Source organism: Ictidomys tridecemlineatus, chromosome 5 (genome assembly GCF_052094955.1).
Source record: "Ictidomys tridecemlineatus isolate mIctTri1 chromosome 5, mIctTri1.hap1, whole genome shotgun sequence".
In the NCBI taxonomy this organism is placed as follows: Eukaryota; Metazoa; Chordata; class Mammalia; order Rodentia; family Sciuridae; genus Ictidomys; species Ictidomys tridecemlineatus.
Genome location: NC_135481.1, coordinates 98,134,240 through 98,154,082, shown reverse-complemented (window position 1 = coordinate 98,154,082; position 19,843 = coordinate 98,134,240). Strand labels below are relative to the sequence as shown.

Here is a 19,843-nt window from a genome sequence, read left to right as displayed (position 1 = left end):
CATGTATGCTTGAGTAAGGTGACCTTGCTCAAAGACCAGGGCGGATCCCGGTTTAGGGCGGATCAGGTTTAGGGAGTATCCTGCTCCTTGGGCAGTTCCAGGTTTAAGGTGTACCCTGCTGGAAATAGGGAGTATCCTGCTGCCTCAGGCACACCTGCTCCTTGAGTTCCCATTGAGTTCTCGGGATTCAGAGAGTATTTGGGATTCAGAATGTGGATTTCCCCAGAACGTCTGTAGAGTGCCGGTGTGAGTTCAGGAATAAAGAATTGCCGTTTGAATCTACAAGGCTGTGAGTGGCTCGTGATTTTGTGCCCAGCCAGACTGCGGCACATAATTTATCACAATTAAATATACACACACACACACACACAAACATGCATGCACATATAATTTAAAAAATTTTAAATAATCTTCAAGTAACAATAGATTTTTCTCATGGCCAAGGCCTTTTCTCTATCCATACGTCATACTAATGTTTTCCAAAGTTGTCAGGAAAGTTGACCAGCTCTGCCCTCTGTGGGAGAGGTTATACCTACCTCCAATTACTCGAATATTGTTGTCCTTTGTCAGAATGGCCTCAGCATGGAATACCAAAACTGGAATTCTCCTGCAGCCTCCAGTCCACATGATACATGGATGATCCCTACAAACATAACAAAAGTCTTCAATAATTTTCAGCTCAGAATCTGAATTAACTTTAAGCAAATTACTATGGTTTGATGCTTAGCAACTTTCCCCTTGTTTCTAGAATAAGAACCCCAAATATGCTGTGGAAAAATCACTCATCTTCAATTCTTAGCCAGGGTTTTCAGAATAACCTTTCAGAAGGGATGGACCTTGACTGGTTTCAGCCAATGAAGGAATGTGATCATTCAGTTACAAGATTGGTTCAAAGATGGGGACATTGTAAAGGTAAAATTTCCAAGCTGATTCTAAGCCGCAGAGCCTGAGTTAAAGTGTAAAAGACCAGGCATCCTAAAGTTTCCAAAGTGCAGGGATTAGGTTAAAAAGTAAAAGACTAGTATTGTTAGAGTCCCTCTGCTACCCCAAAAACCTGTAATCCCTGCAGCTGTTAGGACAATACTGGAACTGCCCAGTAAATATTTCCACTGACTTTCTGGTTGTTTAATAGCTAAGGGTTCCGAGTTGCTTGGCACATAGGCATTGCAGGACCTAAACCAATCAGTTTGAATGTGTACCCCACCTAGGAGCACCAATCACTCCTGCCCTGATTGTTCCCGCCAATGTATGCACTAATCCTGACTCAGGGTTGTTGTTCAATTTTCCCGCGCCTCATGATGATTTGTTCTGATGTATGCAAAGCCCCCCACCCTCTCCAAAAAGTGTACTTAAGCTCCGCTTGAACTCTGCTCTGGGCTCTGGGCTGCTCTCCCTTCTTGAGTGGGCACAGAGTCCCAGCGCGCTGGAATGGATCCCCAATAAATCCCCTTTTGCCAATTGCATGGAGTAAGTCTCTTGTGTGGTCTCTCCCTCCGATGATCCACCGGACCCCCCTTACACATAAACCAATTATAACCCATGAGAAAGAGACATGTTCCCAGCCCCTGACCCTTTCTCTTCCACAGTAACTACAGGTGATGGCCTCTCTTTCCAAGAGCAGAATAAGAATGAGAAGTCTGGCCCTGCAATGGTCATTTTGTGATACTGAGGGGAGAGCCCAGAGCTGTCAGTGAAGAAGGAAGTCAGGGGAGCCTAACTGACAGGAGAAGAGAAATGAAATCCTGGGTAATAGTCAGAGCTGCAAAAGCAAATGTTGCCTAAATACGAGTTATGAATGCCCTGTCTTTTTAGGACAATTTGAGTCTTACTGTAATCCATTGCATGTGTAAAGAATAAAAACTGATATATTCCCAGTAATTTATATACCCCTTTAATACTCTATAATTCCTTTTTAAACCAATTTGATGTCCCATCCTACAAACCTAAATTAAAACAAGAATCTCAATTAAAATCATATTTTTTAAAAAATATAGTAAATGGGAAAAAAATATATATATATATAATTCTTCTACTACAAAATCATAAGGCTTTTTTCTCTTTCCCTATCCTCAGGAAAACTCAATTTAATCATCTTAGATAGATGATATTTACTCATGGATTAAGAAACTCTTTGAATAGGAAAGTAGGAAGGGGGAAAAATTGAAGGAACTGAGTCCCTACTATGTGGCCAGTAATGAAACTAAGAACTTTCATGTCATCCCACTTACTCCTCTTGTCCATATGATGAACTAGAAAAAAGTGGCTCAGAAGTTCAGTAACTTGCCCAAGGTCATACAGCTGCTTAAGTATACAGGTCTTTGAATCCCGGTCTCTTGTTCTTTATACCCTTTGCTGAAAAATCGTATCTCAGTGAAGTTCAGCATATCGAACACCCTGAACTCAACTCTTCTGGAATTTAAATAAATCAATTCCTTACTTGGAATAAGTTTCATTTAGCCAACAATCACTCTAAAAAACTCACATGACCATACCCCTTAACCAGAGCCATACCACAAATCTCAGGGCCAACTCATATCCTTCCAATCCAATCTGAATGCACAGGTACTAAGCAACTAATCTTAGAGGTTTCAGCAGCCTGCAGACTTGGGTTGAGCTGCCATCAGCTTTTTAGTGAAGGCAGCAAAGAATGCCATACCTTATTCATTTTCTGTTTTCTAGAAATGGAATGTAAATGCTAATTGTTTTTTTAATGTTTTTTTAGTTGTAGATGGACACAGTAACTTTATTTTGTTTTACTTTTATTTGGTGCCAGGGACTAAATCCAGTGCCTCATACGTGCTAGGCAAGCACTATCTACCACTAAGCCACAACCCCAACCTGCTAATTGTTCTTGTTCTTAGTCATGGTACCTGTCTGAGAGAAATGGTGTTTATAGGATCCTTTCTTTCTTTCTTTCCTTATTTGTTTGTTTGTTTGTTTTAGCAAGGATGAGTTTTGGTGGTTTGCTCGATTTTTAACTTAAACACCTGTAAAATATGGGCTCAGACCAGATGATTCCTATGATCTCTATAATTTTTCCACCATATTTTCATGTCAGTGGATAGAGGGAGCAGATAGGCAGCCTGCACTGTGAAGTCTTGGACAAAAGAACTTTGGAAACTACCCAAAGTTCCTTGTCAATCTAGCACTAGCTACAAACTGGCACCACTGTGCCTTAGCACTTACAAACAATGGATGGCTGCTACAGTTAAAAATGCCCGACCAGATCAGCAACACAATAGACAGACACACAGCTGGAAAGAGCCACCGCCCTGATTTACAGTCTGTAGGAAGCCATATCCCTGACAGAGAAATCATTTCATTTATAACCTATGGAAAGGTAAAAGTAGTAAATCATTAGTTCACCATGGTCAACTGAAAAACACTTAAGGCAGATGTTAAATTGTCACTAAAAACATGCTCCCAGCAGGTAATACTAATGGGAAGTAAAATTTTAAATGACTGGGAAACTGAACATTGGGACCTCACAGGTTCATTCACATCAGAAACTGGTAATATGAAGAAAATGCATTTTCAGACATGAAAGGACAAAGAATTTTCAAGACTAATTACTGAAGAAGACCAGTTCTATGGCTCATTTTATTGAAAGTCTAATAGTTGGTTTTTATTTATTTATTTAGATGCCAGAGATTAAACCAAGGGGCACTTGATCACTGAGCCACATCCCAGCCCTTTTTATTTTATATTTTGAGACAGGGCCTCACTAAATTCCTTAGGGCCTCACTAAAGTACTGAGGGTAGTCTTGAACTTGTGATTCTCCTGCCTCAGCCTCCTGAGCCTCTGGGATTACAGGAATATGCTGCTATGCCCCACACATTTTGGTTTTTAAGAAGCTATTTCATGAGGAATATACACTATTCACCCCTGGGACCCAGCCTACATAATTCAAAGACAGAGATACATAGCAGGTTAGCACTCCTGCGTCTGTGACCTCTTCGTACCACTGCCCCTGCTAGCAAGGCTTCCACACCACAGCCCACCTCAAATGTCACCACCTCCATAGAGCTTTCACCACCAGCTCCTCCAGTCCACAACCACACTCTCCTTCCTGAACCCCTGCAGCAGTCACTGTGAAATTGTTTATTGTTCATCTTTTAAACTGATTTAAAATCACTTTTCATCATAGAAATTAAGATTACTATTTTTTCAGTGACTAGAGAAACCTTATATTGAGTTCTTATATGAAAATTTCCACTTCTACACATAAATATATATTTGGGATCCCCAAGCAAAATACAGAATAGCCTTTTTACATTTATTATTTGAAATAATGCTATGTAAAACAAGGACTTCTAGGATGGTTTCTAACCCTAAAGTCCAGGACTACAAGGTGTTAATACTTTCATAAAGCCTAGGGATCTGAGTGGATCTTACTTACAGTTGTCTAAGGACATACATCTCTGGATCAAATCAACATCATTATGCGACGACTGAAGGCATTCTAAGTTTCAAAACTTTCTCAAGGTAAACCTATTGTGAATAAAATTGCTCACATACAAGTGTCCAATAAACAAAAAATAAGCTGATGGAACAAGATAAAAAGTCAAAATTCAATAGTAGAAGTCTGAAAGAAAGAAAAGCAAAAGGTCCAAAAATTTGGATGGGGTAAAGAGAAATAACATCTATATTTTCAGTAAATTCTATAAGAAACTTAGCCTTTCTCAACTAGGAGTATAGGCAGGAAACCAGAGGAGTACTAGCTGTGTCTGTGCCCTTCCTCTAAGCCCACTAATAAGACAGTAATGAAGTAAAGGAACAATCTTAAAAATGGAAAGACAGATGCTTACTGCAGAAGTTAAATTTTTTGTGGAGTAAAAGGCCACACTCTGAAAGAAAAATGGCACAAAAGGCCAAGTAACCAGAGGGAATTACCCATTTAATTATCCTGAAAGAGAATGACCCAAATATATTGTTAAATTCCTATTATTTTCCATGACCTAATGATGAGGAGAAGTCTTTCCTCAAAGCTGTATTAATGTTTCAATAGTTTTCTTCAAATGCTATTAATGTAATCTTCTACCCTATAAAAAGTCTAACATAAATTCAATGAACCAGTTAGAATTTTGTCTTACATTTGTATGGTACTTTATGTAATTTACCAAATAATTTCTCACATATGATTCTATTTGATCCAAACCATACCCACACAAAATAGCCTGGGAGATACTAACCCTATTTTTCAGGTTACACAACACACATATATCCAAAAGGATGCAGAGTACATAAGGAAAAAAAAAAAAGATATCTTAACTTTAAGACAAACTATCTCTATATTCTGTGTCAAATATTAAAGGAGGCAAAGCAGCAAAGCTTTTCAAAATCCAGGAAAGCTAAGTCCCTGAGGAAATTTCTTGATATTTATAAGGCCAAGTTTAATAAAGTAGAAGTAATATCTTCTAATTAAATAAGATATAATACTTTAATCTCCATATTAAATGAGAACAGATGAGATGAAGCCCTTATCATCATTTATAGCAGCTGCACTTATTTCTATCATTCATTTTTATTATGAAAATCCAGCGATCAAGATATTTGGACTCTTTTTTTTTTTTAATAAAAAAATTGTATTTACTTAGAAGCATTCAGAATATCAACAAAACAGGTGCAACTTTTTTTTTTTTGCAATTACAGAGTGGTATTCAGTTAACAGAACAACAATTATTTCGTATAAGCTGCATCAGAGACAACTGAAGATGAAAAACTACCGTCCCCATATATAACTAATTTGTGCTGTGCACCAACAAGAACCTGCTTTAAATTTCCATGCCAATTTACAACCCCTATACTGTCCCAGGCAAGGTTAGTGGCTATTGAAAATACCACCAGGACAGGGCTATCTAAAGTCACATTCAGTAGTGTGTTAACTATACAAAAAAAGACACTGTACAGTTTAAAAACAAATCTTACACAGCCTTACATTTCAATTTTTTTCTTTAAAAGGAGTGAGTTGTGTACAGGGGGGTTAAATGCTTTATAGACAAGAAAAAAAACTGCGCTAGAACCAACTTATTCATCATCATCATCTTCTTCTTCATCTTCATCTTCTTCATCTTCCTCCTCCTCATCATCCTCTTCATCTTCCTCATCTTCCTCCTCTTCCTTCTTTTTCTTGCTTTCTTCAGCCTTGACAACTCCCTTTTTTTCTGTATCAGGTTTTCCTTTAGCTCGGCAGGCAGCAATATCCTTTTTGTATTTTTCCTTCAGCTTGGCAGCTTTCTTTTCATAAGGCTGCTTATCATCTGCAGCAGTGTTATTCCACATCTCTCCCAGTTTCTTTGCAACATCACCAATGAATAGGCCAGGATGTTCTCCCTTGATTTTGGGGCGATACTCAGAACAGAACAAGAAGAAGGCTGATGGAGGCCTCTTGGATGCGTTGGGATCCTTGAACTTCTTTTTTGTTTCCCCTTTAGGAGGGATATAGGTTTTCATTTCTCTTTCATAATGGGCCTTGTCCGCCTTTGCCATGTCTTCAAATTTTCCTTTCTCTTTAGCAGACATGGTCTTCCACCTCTCTGAGCACTTCTTAGAAAACTCTGAGAAGTTGACTGAAGCATCTGAGTGCTTCTTCTTGTGCTCCTCCCAGCAAGTTTGCACAAAGAATGCATATGATGACATTTTGCCTCTCGGCTTCTTAGGATCTCCTTTGCCCATGTTTAGTTATTTTTCCTCAGCAAGGCAGAGTCACCCACTTGCCCCAGCGCTGTCTCTATGGAGCTCAATGTACTACAATGGCTGTGAGAGCGGGAGCCAGATATTTGGACTCTTACTAAAAGAATTCAGGAAAGCAATCGTGGTTCAATGTATGTAGAACAGACTATAGAATCTAATATCCTGCCCCAGAGATGCCATGGTAAGTTATATGACCTCTTTATATTACCGCCACTCTATCATTGAAAGGCTTTTGAGAAAACTAGCACAACAGTCAACATCACAATTTGGAAACCTACTTTTATTAAATATCTAAAAATTTGAGTCTCCTTATTGGATGTTCTGCTCAAAAGTGCACCAAAAGCTACTACCTACATTTTACAACATCTAGAGCTGATAATCACTCATGAACACAGAAACAAAGCCTTATCTCATTTCTGATAATGTGATGGGAACTAATAAAATCTTGATCATCTAATGATTATGGATAAAAGCTAAAACCAGAGCCAGACAATAGCAATAGAATAATACTGGGTTGAACATATGAGTGAAAGAAACTATTTCCCACCCCAAAGGTAAAGGGTCAAAGCAGGCTTGTTGTTACTTACTCTTGGCTTACCACCTCCTCATCCTCTGAGGAAGATGCTGTTTCCTCCAGGTCCCGGGCCATCACGACTGGCATTTCCTTTAGAGTTTGTCATGCAGTCAGCAGACAGGGGCCTCAGAGACCTTTCCTTGCAGATTCACTGGATCAGACAATTTGGGTGGCACAGATTCCTGCAAGAAAATCAAGTGATCTGAAACATAATATAGCTTTCTCTTTCTTGATTTTGCTGGTGATCTTCCAAATAATGAAAAGGAATATATTCCTAAATAGTGCTCAACCTCCAGAATCCTACCTTCTATCACAGTGCCTCAAATATGCCACAAAAATCAAGATTTTTTCCAAACATACTATCTATGCTCTGTGTAGCTGTAGAACTTAATTAAGTTTATTTCTCTCCCTTCTCTTTTATATACTAAGTCTAATGTATACCAAAGCAGAAAATCCACTTCACTTTTAGGGCAGTCTGAGGTAGGTGGCTGATTCCCTAAAACAGATTCCTTGCCAGACAAATCCAACCTAGGTTAAAAATAAAAATTAAGACTCAAGTTTCCAGACCCTTGTGAATTTATCTAAATTGTGGCAAGCACACAGGCTAGCTGCTATCATATTTCTAGTAAAAACAATTTATCTGAACTAAAGATTTATGAATATAATCCTCCTAATCAAGGGTCTTACAAATAGGTGGGTAAAATTTTTCAGTGCCCTTCCAAACATTCTTAATTATTCTCACTAAAAATCACGAACTTCCATCTTAATCTTAAATAGGTATTAAAATTAGGAAATTCCCAACACTGCATTTCTAACTTAAAAACATTTTTAGAGGAAGGAACAGAAACTACAAAGAAAATAAAAATGTTTAAATGACCATAATCTCCATACTCAGAGATAATAATCTCGTGTCAATGTTTCTAAGATATCTGGACTCTTACTAAAAGAATTCAGGAAAGCAATTGTGGTTCAATGTATGCAGAACAGGCTATAGAATCTAATATCCTGCCCCAGAGTTACCATGGTAAGTTATATGACCTCTTTATATTACCACCACTCTATCATTGAAACTTTATTTTCCTACGCATTTAAATAAACAGCAAGATTGTAAATAAGACGAAAAACACCCACCAGGATAAAGATCCCTACACATTTTCCCCAAAAAAAAGGGGGGTGAGGAGGCGAAATATCTAACAACCTTAGTGACTCTCTTCAGGGGATTCCAAAAGGGATTCCCCAATCTTTCCCAAAAATGTTGAGAAGTCCATTCAGTTAAAACACGCCAAAGCTCCAAGAGAGGAAGGCATGCCAACCTTTGCCGGGCTCCTGCAGAACTAGGAGAGACTCCGCGCTCGGAAATGAAAGGAGTCTGGCTGAAAGGGAGTCCTTGCCATGAAGGGTCTGCTCTCAGCTCCAACCCCAGCTCATCCCAATCCCAGGTAGGTCCGCGGGTGCTCCCCACGGGGAAGGCGCGGACACTCCGCAGCAGCAATTCAGCCTGGCGCGCCCGGAAGCCAACAGCTGCTCCGGACTCAGGGGAAGTGCAGCGGACGGCGCCCGCCCAGACCTGGGAGCGCACCTCCCAAGGAAGGGGAGCAAGCCAGCGCAGGCGTTTACCTGTCTCATCTTCCCATGGCTCGGAGCAGGCAGGCGGGGACCGCGCTCAGCGCCTACCTTCCTCCTCCTTCCCCAGCCAGGCTCACGGCAGTCGCCGACGGCTGCTTCCCCCGTTACTACAACAACCAACAAGCAACCGCCCGCTCGGAGCCACTGCGCAGGCGCCGCCACCGGGCGCTGACAACGCCCGGCTGCGGGCGCTGACAGATGTCGTCACTGTGGTGCGGCGCGGGCGCTGAGCCCTGCTGCCGAAAGGAGGATGTCTGGGCTCCTATTTTCCACTCTTTTTTTCTCCGCCCCTAAAAGGTTGATTCCAAATCCATAATTCCGCCACGCTCAACAGGAGGGTTTACTGAGTGAGCGGCGTACCAGAGGAGAGGCTTAGGCAGCGGCTACCGCTGATTGGCAGCGAAGGGGTTCACTCCCTATCTCCTGCTCCAGCGTATCGGGAACAGCCAATCAAAGAGAGGGCTGACCGGAACGACCCAATCCTGAAGCCCGGCTGAGGACAGGGGCGGGGACAAATGGCTTAGGTGGACTTGCGGCTGGAGCAGTCCCGGGGGAGCTTATTTGCTGCTGGTTCTGTGGTGCTGGGGGTCCGATCGCCAGGTAGGAGAACTTGGAGAAGGAGCTTGAAGGTGTCTGTGTGGCATCTGATTGGGAGGATTTGGAGAGACTGGGATAATAGAGGTTGCCAGGGAGGTACCTTTGGAGGAGAAAAGGGGTTCGAGAGAAGATGACAAGAGAGAGTCAGGAACATGGAGTAAATAAGGAATGGATGAATGAATGAGAAGCCTCTATGAACTTAGCACTGTGCAAGGAGCCTTCACTTTTTCTCATGTAATTTCTATAACCCTTGAGGTATATATCTGTATCTCCATTTTGCAGATGAGGAAACCGAGTGGCAGAGTGTAAATGACTCGCCCAGGGCCCCATAGCTACTGAATGGTAGGGGTTAAAATAGGAATTCATCTCTCCTGACTCTTAGTTTTTAACACCTATGCTGTACTGGGCCGGGGAAGAATTGACGATAGATGACTGATAAGACCCTAAAGCTTTAGGGAAATGGGATTGAGGAATTGGTGGAGCAATTCAGAAATGGTCAGGTTCTAGTCTTCAGCTATCTGCTGGGATTTCTAAGTTTTATGAAATGGGAGTCATAAGTTCTGCTGAAAGGGCGTGGCATGAGGGCATCAATGCAACTTTTTTAACCCTGGCAAGAGACATGAAGCTCTAATTGAGAGGGGGTGAGGAAATAAAAAGAATAGGGGATTCATGGCCCAGGCTGTAAATGCCAGTGATGTCCAGTAGACACCTATGCACTCAGAATTGGGACAGAGTCCTCCTTTGTAACACACATTTCCCTGAGGAGCTCATCAATTCACTTTTTCTTCTCTAGAGCTCTTTCTTGATTGGAGAAATCAAGAAAGAAATCACACTGTCTCGGGCAGTTGCTGACTTAAATAACCTAACTCAGCTGAGTAGCATGGAACTGTACTGAAACTCTACTGCCAAAGTGTCAAAGGAAGCCCAATATTTTATTGTCACTTGAGGCCCAAGAAGTTAACCAGACAACAGAGAAAACTTGGACCAAAAGATAATAATGAATATGGGAAGAAGCTGCTCTTTATTAGAACTTCTTTATCTGGGATGCCTTTAAATCAAACTGATTGAAATCACTATTCAACAAGGGTTGGTCTAAGATTTAAATATTTGGTCTAAGCTTTAAATATACTTGAAGACAGAAATGGATATGGTATGTTTGTCTTCATCAAAAATAGGAACATCATCAAAATATTCTCAGTGAGATAGTTTAGCAACAAAGTCTAACAGATCTCCCTGCCACATGTTAGCTGTATAACCCCAAGCAAGTCACTTATCGTCCAACTCTCATGTATAAAATGGAAATAATAATAGTATCTGTCTACCTTGTTGTAAGGATTAAATGAAATGATATATGTTAAGTTCTTGGCACAGTGCATGGCACAGTGCCCAATAATTGATGGCTATTGTAAATTTTCTTACAACTCAGTACCAAGATTGCTGTTTCTTTCTCTATAAAGTCACAGCATTTTTTTTAAACTTTTAAATTGTCCTAGTTTATGAAGCATGGTATATCTGGGAACCACAGTGAGAAAAACCTAATGATATAAATAGTGCCATTATACCACAGGTTCCACTCAATTGTATAAGGGTTTTTATAGGCTTCAAAGAATCTGTCAACAATATCCAGGCAGGTGTCTGTAGTGGACTTAAAATCAATCACTTTTAAGCCACTTGCATGACAAAGGAATGGTATGAAAAAGTAAAGATATAGAAGTCCTGATTCCAGCTAAGAGAAAGAAGTTCTGATTTAGGGTAATCCTGTATTTTGGAGAAATTACTTAGACAAAGATAAGTACTATGTCACTTATTGAAAAGTATACGGTTCATTCACCACTCTTAGTGTGACTAAGTATTGGGACCAGTTTCCATAAGCCTCACACAGAGATCCATTCTGTTACTTTATAATAATATAATAACATAATAATGATGATGTTTGTACACCTCCTTTTCTCTCCATTTTATCCTGGCAAATTGGTCATGTCCACCCATTGTATTATGGAACCTTTGTCACTTTGATTTAGGGTAAATAAACACAGATATCAGGCTAACCCTGTGAAGTAAGAGTAGTGTGTTAGGAAACCAGGGGTGAATGGATAGAAAGAACTTGGAGAGGAATTTGTGAAGTGATTGGTTAACTAAGCTCTGAACAGCCTTCATGAGTGGGATACAACAAGCTAAGCACAGAGGTGAGAGGGCTATGGTTAAAGTAGACTGACCCTCATCGCCTCATGTCCTTTGCCTTTGTTTCTAAGGCAGAACACCTCCTCTGGTCTAAGGGAGTCATGAGCCGTTTCTTGAATGTGTTGCGAAGCTGGCTGGTTATAGTATCCATCATAGCCATGGGAAACACTCTCCAGAGCTTCCGGGACCACACCTTTCTCTATGAAAAGCTCTACACTGGCAAGCCAAACCTCGGTAAGAACTCAAAAAACTGCATCCTATGTGGGAGTGATCTAGCTTTAGTTCCCAAGGCAGGCTGTACATCAGAACAACCCGGGAAACTTCAAAACAAATCCAGGCACCCATTTCTCTCTCCAAATCTAATTAATGAGCCTGGGAGAAACTCAGGAATCCAGTTTCTGAAAACCTCCAGGTATTTCTGATACTTTGGTAGTCATTAGAGTTAACAAACCATAGAAAGCACTTTCTCCCCAAGCTTCCCTGGATACCTTTTTGTTCCTTTTATACTTCCCTGGGCAATTAGGGTGTACAAAAAGGTTTATTAGAGAAAGTGAGAGAATAGAGTTGCTTGGTGACTCTGGGATGCTCCACTCAAAAGACATCAAGAAGCTTCAGAATCCCAGAGCCCTCTTCAGAAATCATCTGGTCCGTGTTCCACGTTAAAGGTGGACAGTACTATCCAGGGTCTTCCCAAGCAGTGACGTAGTCCCTGAACAGATTTCCCAGAAGCCTTCAAAGTGGTCTTTCAGAATGAAATTTCAGAATAATGGCTCTCCCCAGTCCTGAGCCTCTCTGCAGAGAGCATTTTTACACTATAGCTTGTACTTCACCACATGGGTGTATGGGGTACTTGGAGCTACAGCATTATTTCACAGCAGCTATCAGTTCTGTGTCACACTAACAGCTAACCCAGATTCCTGCTCTGACCTAGCTCATCTTTCTGCCACATCTAGGTATAAAATGAAATTAAATAGGCTAAGGATCATTTTGAACAAAGCTCAAATATATTAGAAGTAAAGAACCTGCAAAGGAAAGCAGGAAATTTCTGGGTTTTCACCTTTCAGGGCTGCCTCATGGAAGCCTATATAGATGCCCAGGATTTTAGAGGTCATCTGGTCTAGCACTTTGATTTTAAAGGTGAGACTGAGAAGCACAGAGGTCATATGACTTACTGTACAGCTGAGCAGAACATATATGTCAGGAGAAGGGGTAGAAGCTGCCTGCGTTCAGTGATTTGGGGGCTCCTGTAGTGTTCTCCTAATGGTAGCCATGCTCTGGACTATCCCATTGAATTTTACCTGGTCCTAGTCTGGTTAGGCCTACTGAAGCATTCCACTTAAGTCTCTTACAAATGAGAGCAAAATTTCCTCAGTCTTCTCTTTGGAAAAGCTATCAAATTATTTACAAAAGGATGTAGTTCTTGGGCTGAGGATGTAGCTCAATGGTAAAGCACTTGCCTAGTGTGTATTGAGACGCTGAAACAAAAAGAAAACAGGTAGCCCTCTAGGGCTAATGCTAGATATTTGGTTGGCATATGGAACTTTTTCTTACTACCAACTAAAGGTGCTCAATGCTGTGAATTTGGTAAAGCCATGAACCTTTCCAAAGGCTAGAAAATCCCTGAAGCCCAATTAACATGAAGAGATCTTTCAGTCATCAGTCTTGTCCCTTGAAATTTCTCTTGCTCAGGAAGGGATAAACCAGCAAAGGAAGTATTTTGCCTTCACTGTTTGGCATTTCCAAGCCACTGGATGCCTTAAATTAGTGGCCCTACATTTGTCACCCAAGCAGGGAGTTTCTAGAAAACACCTAAGCCAGTGCCCACCTCTGGAGTATTTGGTGTAACTGATCTGCCACCTGGCCCTCAGTAACTTTATAAAATTCCCTCAGTTGATTGTAATAAGCAGCCTGGGTCAAGAACCACTGTTATGGGGGAATATGACCATATTTGAGGGAAGGGTATTTAATGCCGTGCCAGAATGAAGCCATCCAATACAGAGTGCCCCCAGCAGAGCCCAAAGAAATAGCACTTTATTCCACTACTACATACACAGAAAACCAGCCTGGTTTGGGCTTTGTTCAAACAACATAGATCTGGGTTCAGAAAGAGATCCAAGGGTTTAGGTCTCACTGTATCTTTTAGGTATCTGGATTGGTGCCAGTATCTCTGAGATCTCTCCCTGGATCAGTCTTAAAGTCTGTGGGTCTGGGTCCCAGGCATCTCATTTTAACAGACCCATCTCACAGCATTCCCTAAAACCTGTCCTGGCCCAGTCTTTCTGGTCTTCCAGGCAGAGAAGACAAAAAGAGCTGTATCTAAGAGTTATTTGCCTAAGTGGGTTTTTTTGTTGGGTATCCACTCTTGGCATTTCCCCTCCTAACTGTAGACATCTGAAGAGGATCTCAACAGTCCTCATTCTGGAATTCCTTCCTTCCCTTACTTCTAGTCCCCAGTATGACACCAGAGCCTCCACTCTGCCCAGCCACAGGAAGGTGAGGCTCAGCTATCTCCTATGAATATCCGGAGTGTGGAAGGCACCCCCCTTCTCAACACTCTTGTTTTTTTCTACTACACAGTAAATGGCCTCCAAGCTCGGACCTTTGGGATCTGGACCCTGTTGTCATCGGTGATTCGCTGCCTCTGTGCCATTGACATCCACAACAAGACGTATGTAAGGGAAGGAAGAACTTTAGCATCCTTTTGTTGAAAATCAAGTGCTAGGCATGTTGCCCTCTCTGTTGAGACCTGTTAATCCTTTTACTACATTAGCTTAGAGTGTTGCTAATAAAAGGCCAGTAGGATCCATCCAAGAACATAATAGGCCTAACAAGTCTTCTTTAATATCTGAAATGTCTTTGGAACTGACATAGCAGACTGGCAGTGTTGTTATCTAGTGGTCTGCATCATATCCCTCCTTTCCTTTACTAAAGAATCTGCCTTTCTTCTGCTAAAGACGTAGAATGATGTGCTCTTTTAGCTTCCGTTTGATGTTATTGTCATCTTGATTTATTTTGCAGAGCTGTAGATCAGACCCAAGACCTGGTGCATGGCAGGCAAATGCTCTGCCACTGAGCCACGATATGATCTTTTTAGAGTAACCACCCACACATAACTTTCTCACATTCCTCTTTAAGCAGCAGGAATGATCAGAAATCTTGATGTATGAAAAAAGAGGAACCACAAAGTAAACTGACATGCTTTTACAGAGTCAGTAGGTGAGGGTGGGGGAGAATCCCCTTGCTGCCTCTGTGGGGACCAAGACAAGGTGCAGAACAATCGCAGGCAGGCCTCGCCTCCTGTGTAGACAATGCCATATCCCGCTCTAGCCACTGGAGGGGGCTCAAGCTTTCCTCAGCAATTAATCATCCCAAGCTAGGTGGAAACGTGTGCTCAGTTCTCTGGGTGAAGCTGTCAAAACAGCCTCACTCACAAATATTTTTGTCATATCCAAGCTCTCAGCATCTGGGAAGAGAGAAGGCAGTAATATTTTTTGAATCCCCTAATTATGCCAGGAACTTTCATGTACATGACCTTGATTAAGTCTCCTCCTAACAGCCCTGGATTCTCATTCCTGATTTTGCAGATCTGAATATTAGAGACCCAATTAATTTAAACTGAGGAAGACTAACTCAAGTGGGATTTGAATCAAGGGATTTAAGCTCTCCAACTTTAATTTTTTTTTTAACTTGAAACTATGGTTTACTTGTCCCAGTTTGACACATATTTTTGGAAGCAGTATGGTTTAGTGGAAACGTCCCAGGACCAAGAATGAAAACAAGAAAATGTATTTTGGTCTTGATTTTGTTGGTAATTAGCTTTACAGAAACAAGTCTATTATTTACTTTTCTCTGCACCTTGGTCTCTTCATCTATAAAATGATAACAGATAGCTGTTCTACTTCTCAGGGTGACAGGGAGGGAGGATCGAATAATCATTTTAAAGACCATTATTATGGCTGGGTGTGGTGGCACATACCTGTAATCTCAGCAACTTGGGTCACTGTCTCAAATTTTTAAAAAGGGCTAGGAATATAGTTCAGTGGTAAAGCACCCCTGGGTTCAATTCCAAGTACAAAATAAAAAAAAAAAAAAAAAGAAGAAGAAGAAGACCTTTACCATGATGAAGAATTGGTGATAGGAAAAGAGATCAACTTCTGTTTCTGTGCTCATAGAGTAAGCAGAGATAAGTCTTACTTGTCCTTACCTCTGTTCCCCAGGCACCTCTCCCATTTTCCCAACACGGGACAGCTGCGAATGCTGACTTGCTATTTCTGGTCCTTTCTAGCCTAGGACTTTGATCCATGCATTTCCGACGTGCGTCTGATACTGTTCCCTCTCTCACTGGAGACTCAAAATCAACACACATGCGTACATGTCTATTACTATATAAAAGCATGTACCAGGATGATAAAAACCAGATTTAAGATATTGACTACTTCAGGGGGAGGGAGAGGGAGGACAACAGGATCAGGGTAGGATAAGGGTGCACAGAATGCTATAACTGTTAGATATAATATTTCATTTCTTAGGGAAAAAAGTATCTGAAACAAAAATGTTCAAATGTTAAGATTTGATGGAACTGCATATTAGTTAGTTGCACTGGGGTTCATTATAACATGCTACCATCTTTTTAATATATTTGAAGTATTTCCTAATTTTTTCCTTAATTTCATACTTCAAAAAAGAATATCAGCACTCCTAGAGGTTCACCAGCCAGTTGCCTGTCTCTTCTTCATCTTGGAGTCAAAACTGAAGAACAATCTCTTACCCCAGGGGTCCTTGAGTCCTCCCTCTAACCACTTCTGTAGGCCAAGACACAAAACAACTGGCACAAGTGAATCTAAAAGCCCCAAGATGTCTTACTCCTTCCTCTCAATTCCAGACATTCATTCTGTGTCATCTATCTTTTAAACCCTGATCGGCACAGGGCCAGACACCTACCAGGTGGGCTTAGACTAGACAGTGTGCCAAATTGGACAAGCAGACTATGTAGATGTGATGGTTCACAGTGGTACGCACGACCTAGGGTTGCCATAATCCAGGGTCTGCCTCACTGTAGCCAGTTTCTCTACCTTGCTGTGACTTGGGGACCCACCCTGAGTGCTTGGACCATTCTCCTCCCAGATGAGCCACAGAGCTACCTTTAGTTTGAAAGCCTTTCGTTTTATCCTAGGTGAGAACAAATTGAGGTGATCATGCAGCCAGGTATTTCTCAGGAACACGCACCCTTTCTCCTTAGCCGTAGTCACATGGTTGTATATCAAGTCTAATACTTCCTGCCATGCTGCACCAAACAAGCAGTAATGTCCGTTCCCATTTCTGTCTGCTCTCTTGTAGCCTCTACCACATCACACTCTGGACCTTCCTCCTCGCCCTGGGGCACTTCCTCTCTGAGTTGTTTGTATTTGGAACTGCTGCACCCACAATTGGTGTCCTGGCCCCACTGATGGTGGCAAGTAAGCACCCCACCCCACTCCCAGGCCTCCCTCAGCAACTGTCCCAGCACCTGGGCTGGTGCAGGGGACAGGTGCATGGTAAGAAGGCCCTGTGTTTACATCCCCACTCACCTGTCTCTGTGTTCAAGGTTTCTCCATCTTGGGTATGCTAGTCGGGCTCCAGTACCTAGAAGCAGAGCCAGCATCCAGACAGAAGAAGAGGAACTGAGGCCACATCGCCACCTCCCACCTCTCTGTCTCCCCTTCATTCTCTGCTCTTTAATTTCTTCTTTGGGGCTCCATCCTCAGCCCCTTTACTCACTTTTGGCCTTTTAAGTTGTTGAGGTTTTGCTTTTTTTTTTTGGCATTTAAAAACATTTAAGACATAACATGCACACAGGGAAGTGTACGACATGTATGTACAATTTAAAGAATAATTTTAAAGTCAACATTCAAATAAGCCACCCAAGTCAAGAAATCACCTGTCCCTCAAAAGCCCCCTCCCCACCTGCAGCCTCCCATAGGCTCCTTCTTCCAGCCTTCTGCTTTGGTTCTGCTTTTTTTTTTTTTTTTTTTTTTCCCTTCTTATTTCGATTCCTCGGTTTGGCTCGTGGTGGGGATGTGAGAACTGTGAAACCTGAAGCTGCTGCCCACCCCGCGCAGCTGTGACCAAGGGCTGCTTCAAGGGGCTGTCCACACACTGGGCTCCTCTCTGCTGCTAGACTCTCAACTCTGAACCCGCCAAGGACAGGCAGTTCTTCTTCTGTGTGAGCAGGACTCTGGCTCTTCTTTTACTACAGGTGGGTGAGGGTTGGAAGAGTCTGGGCTGTTTTTAGACCTTCTGGTCAGCTGTATTTGTGTAATGAATTTTGTAATAAATAGTAAAACCCTCTGCTTTGATCAGTTCTTGTACTTTGGCCGAGAGCACCACAGCTTTCTGCCTGATCAGGTTCACCACAGCTTGTGTCCCAAGTTATACTGGGGGCCTCCAGCTCCTTATTGTCACTTGCTCAGATCTCTTGTATTTCTGAGGTCAGATCTTCCTCTTCTTGGATCTTCAAGATTCTCTGTTCACAGGGCTGAGATTGTGGCTCAGGGGCAGAGCCCTTGCCTAGCATGCATGAGGCCCTGGGTTCTATCCCCAACACTGCCAAAAAAATTAAAATTTGATTCTAAGTTCATATTTCAACCTCAGGACCCTTTCTTCCCTTTCTGATCTTCCTAAAGAAGAAACAGATGACTGAAAACACAGAAACAAAGTAGGATTAGGCACCACAGAAGAAATAGCTGGATGACCATGAAAAGGAACCAGCTAGATCCCAAAGGTGATGTACCAGAGTAGACAGTGGCCCTCCACACCACCTGGTGAGCCTCCACTTGCTGGGCCCCCCACACTGTGTATGCCAGAAAGGCCACTCGATATTTCAACAAATATTGATTGAGTACTTTTCCATGCCAGACCAGACACACAGGAAACAGAAATGAGCAAGATGGCAATGCCTCTGCTCCCGTGAGCCTCATGTTGTAGCCAAGCCAGGCCAGGAAGGCAGAACTACCGATAGAAGAATGCTAGAGAAAACAAGATGTTTTCATCAAGAAAGGGTGGTGGACGTGGGAGGATCTCGATCACCAGAAAGGTCCTCCCGAGGTGGGGGTTTCATCTCAGAGTTGAATGCTCAGGAATCAGATGTCTTCAGATACAAAGCAAGCAGTTAGGGTAGAGAGGGCAGGTAGGCAGGGACAGTCTTGTTCAAGGAGTAAGATCAGTGTCATGACAGCAGGATAGATCAGAGAGGGAGGCTTGTAGGAGTAAGAAGGATGTTCACTGTTTCTATCTAAAAACTTTGGGAATTCTCTGTCGGCTGTTTAAGTGGAAGGAACAAAACCTACCTTCAACTAGCTTAAACATAAAGTTAACCTGACTGACTGGGATTATAAGCTTCAGGAATAGCTTGATCAGGACGCTAGCTCCACTTCTCTGTTTTCCTCAGTTCTGCCCAGCTGCACTTCCTTCCTCCCCAGGCTGGCTTCCTTTATGGTGCCAAAAGAGGGCGCAGTAATTCCAGGCGTCACATCTCCAGGACACCACATGTAGAAAAAAGAGCTGTGTGGTAAGAACTCTTCCTTATCCACTATTGTACGGAGACAGCAAGAGAAGCAGCAGTCCTAGAGTTAGCATTCCAGTGTAGACCTGCCTGGAGACCAACTAAGAACGAATGAATGATTTGGGTCCTCTAACTGTCGTAGAAATGTGATTCATGTAAAGGTAAGATACTAAAGAGATGGTGCAGGTAGAGCGTTTAGAAGGCCCTATGAATAGGAGATTTCTTAACAACGCCGACTTGAGTTCCTTCCCAGATCATTTAAAGTAGAATCATAATGCTGTCTCTCTAGCCAAGAATTGCTAATAATGGGGTGCCACGGTGCCGGAAGTACAGCGCAAATCTCTAGGGAACAAAATGTACAGAAAACTGAGAGCAGCAGCCATCTCCAAGTAACAGTTGTAAGGGAAAGGAACACAACTGGGCGAGGAGTGGCAGTAAGCAGCCCAGCTCAAAAGAAAAAAAGAGAAGAGCAGAAGGACAGAGGCTAGGCCCCAGCTGTGGACTCCGGCCAGGGCAAGCTGGTGTGTGGCTGGGGTGACTGAGAACAAACACTTCAGCCATCCTTTGAGGCAGAGCCAGGAACAACAGTGAGCTGTCTCACCAACGGTCACATTCCAGCATATACACAGGA

The 19,843-nt window shown here is 42.2% G+C and overlaps 3 protein-coding genes across 24 annotated transcripts in view; 1 reads left to right on the top strand and 2 right to left on the bottom strand.

Annotated features, from left to right (window-relative positions):
• The window catches only part of Ttll5 (tubulin tyrosine ligase like 5), a 260,216-nt gene extending 252,795 nt beyond the window's left edge, over nucleotides 1–7,421 (bottom strand). For 19 of the 20 annotated variants that reach the window (XR_005729960.2, XM_040276119.2, XM_040276121.2 and 16 more), the window contains exons 1-2: nucleotides 7,282–7,421; nucleotides 537–643 (exon numbers count right to left, since the gene is read on the bottom strand). Coding sequence is in view for 18 of the 20 variants with exons in the window: in XM_040276119.2 (XP_040132053.1) it covers nucleotides 537–643; nucleotides 7,282–7,355 (181 nt within the window). In the remaining 2 variants the exon portion in view is untranslated. Of the gene's footprint in view, nucleotides 1–536; nucleotides 644–7,281 lie in introns of those variants that run through there. The other variant, XM_040276131.2, reaches the window with a different exon arrangement.
• LOC101961034 (high mobility group protein B1) lies at nucleotides 5,912–6,723 on the bottom strand. Its single transcript, XM_040276140.2, has one exon. It carries the CDS (start codon nucleotides 6,674–6,676, stop codon nucleotides 6,029–6,031), a length of 648 nt encoding a protein of 215 aa, XP_040132074.2. The 5' UTR covers nucleotides 6,677–6,723; the 3' UTR covers nucleotides 5,912–6,028.
• Nucleotides 7,422–9,281: 1,860 nt separating the features above from the next.
• On the top strand, nucleotides 9,282–17,999 carry Erg28 (ergosterol biosynthesis 28 homolog). 3 transcript variants are annotated; one of them, XM_013356811.4, is made up of 5 exons: nucleotides 9,282–9,494; nucleotides 11,748–11,906; nucleotides 14,250–14,340; nucleotides 17,010–17,128; nucleotides 17,257–17,999. In XM_013356811.4, exons 2-5 carry the CDS (start codon nucleotides 11,774–11,776, stop codon nucleotides 17,334–17,336), a joined length of 423 nt encoding a protein of 140 aa, XP_013212265.1. In that variant the 5' UTR covers nucleotides 9,282–9,494; nucleotides 11,748–11,773; the 3' UTR covers nucleotides 17,337–17,999. The 3 variants fall into 3 exon arrangements, with proteins under 3 accessions (XP_013212265.1, XP_005321310.1, XP_077906702.1); XM_005321253.5 differs by having other exon boundaries at nucleotides 11,744–11,906; XM_078050576.1 differs by lacking the exons at nucleotides 17,010–17,128; nucleotides 17,257–17,999 and adding an exon at nucleotides 16,358–17,003 and having other exon boundaries at nucleotides 11,744–11,906; nucleotides 14,250–14,365.
• The last annotated feature ends 1,844 nt before the right edge of the window (nucleotides 18,000–19,843 follow it).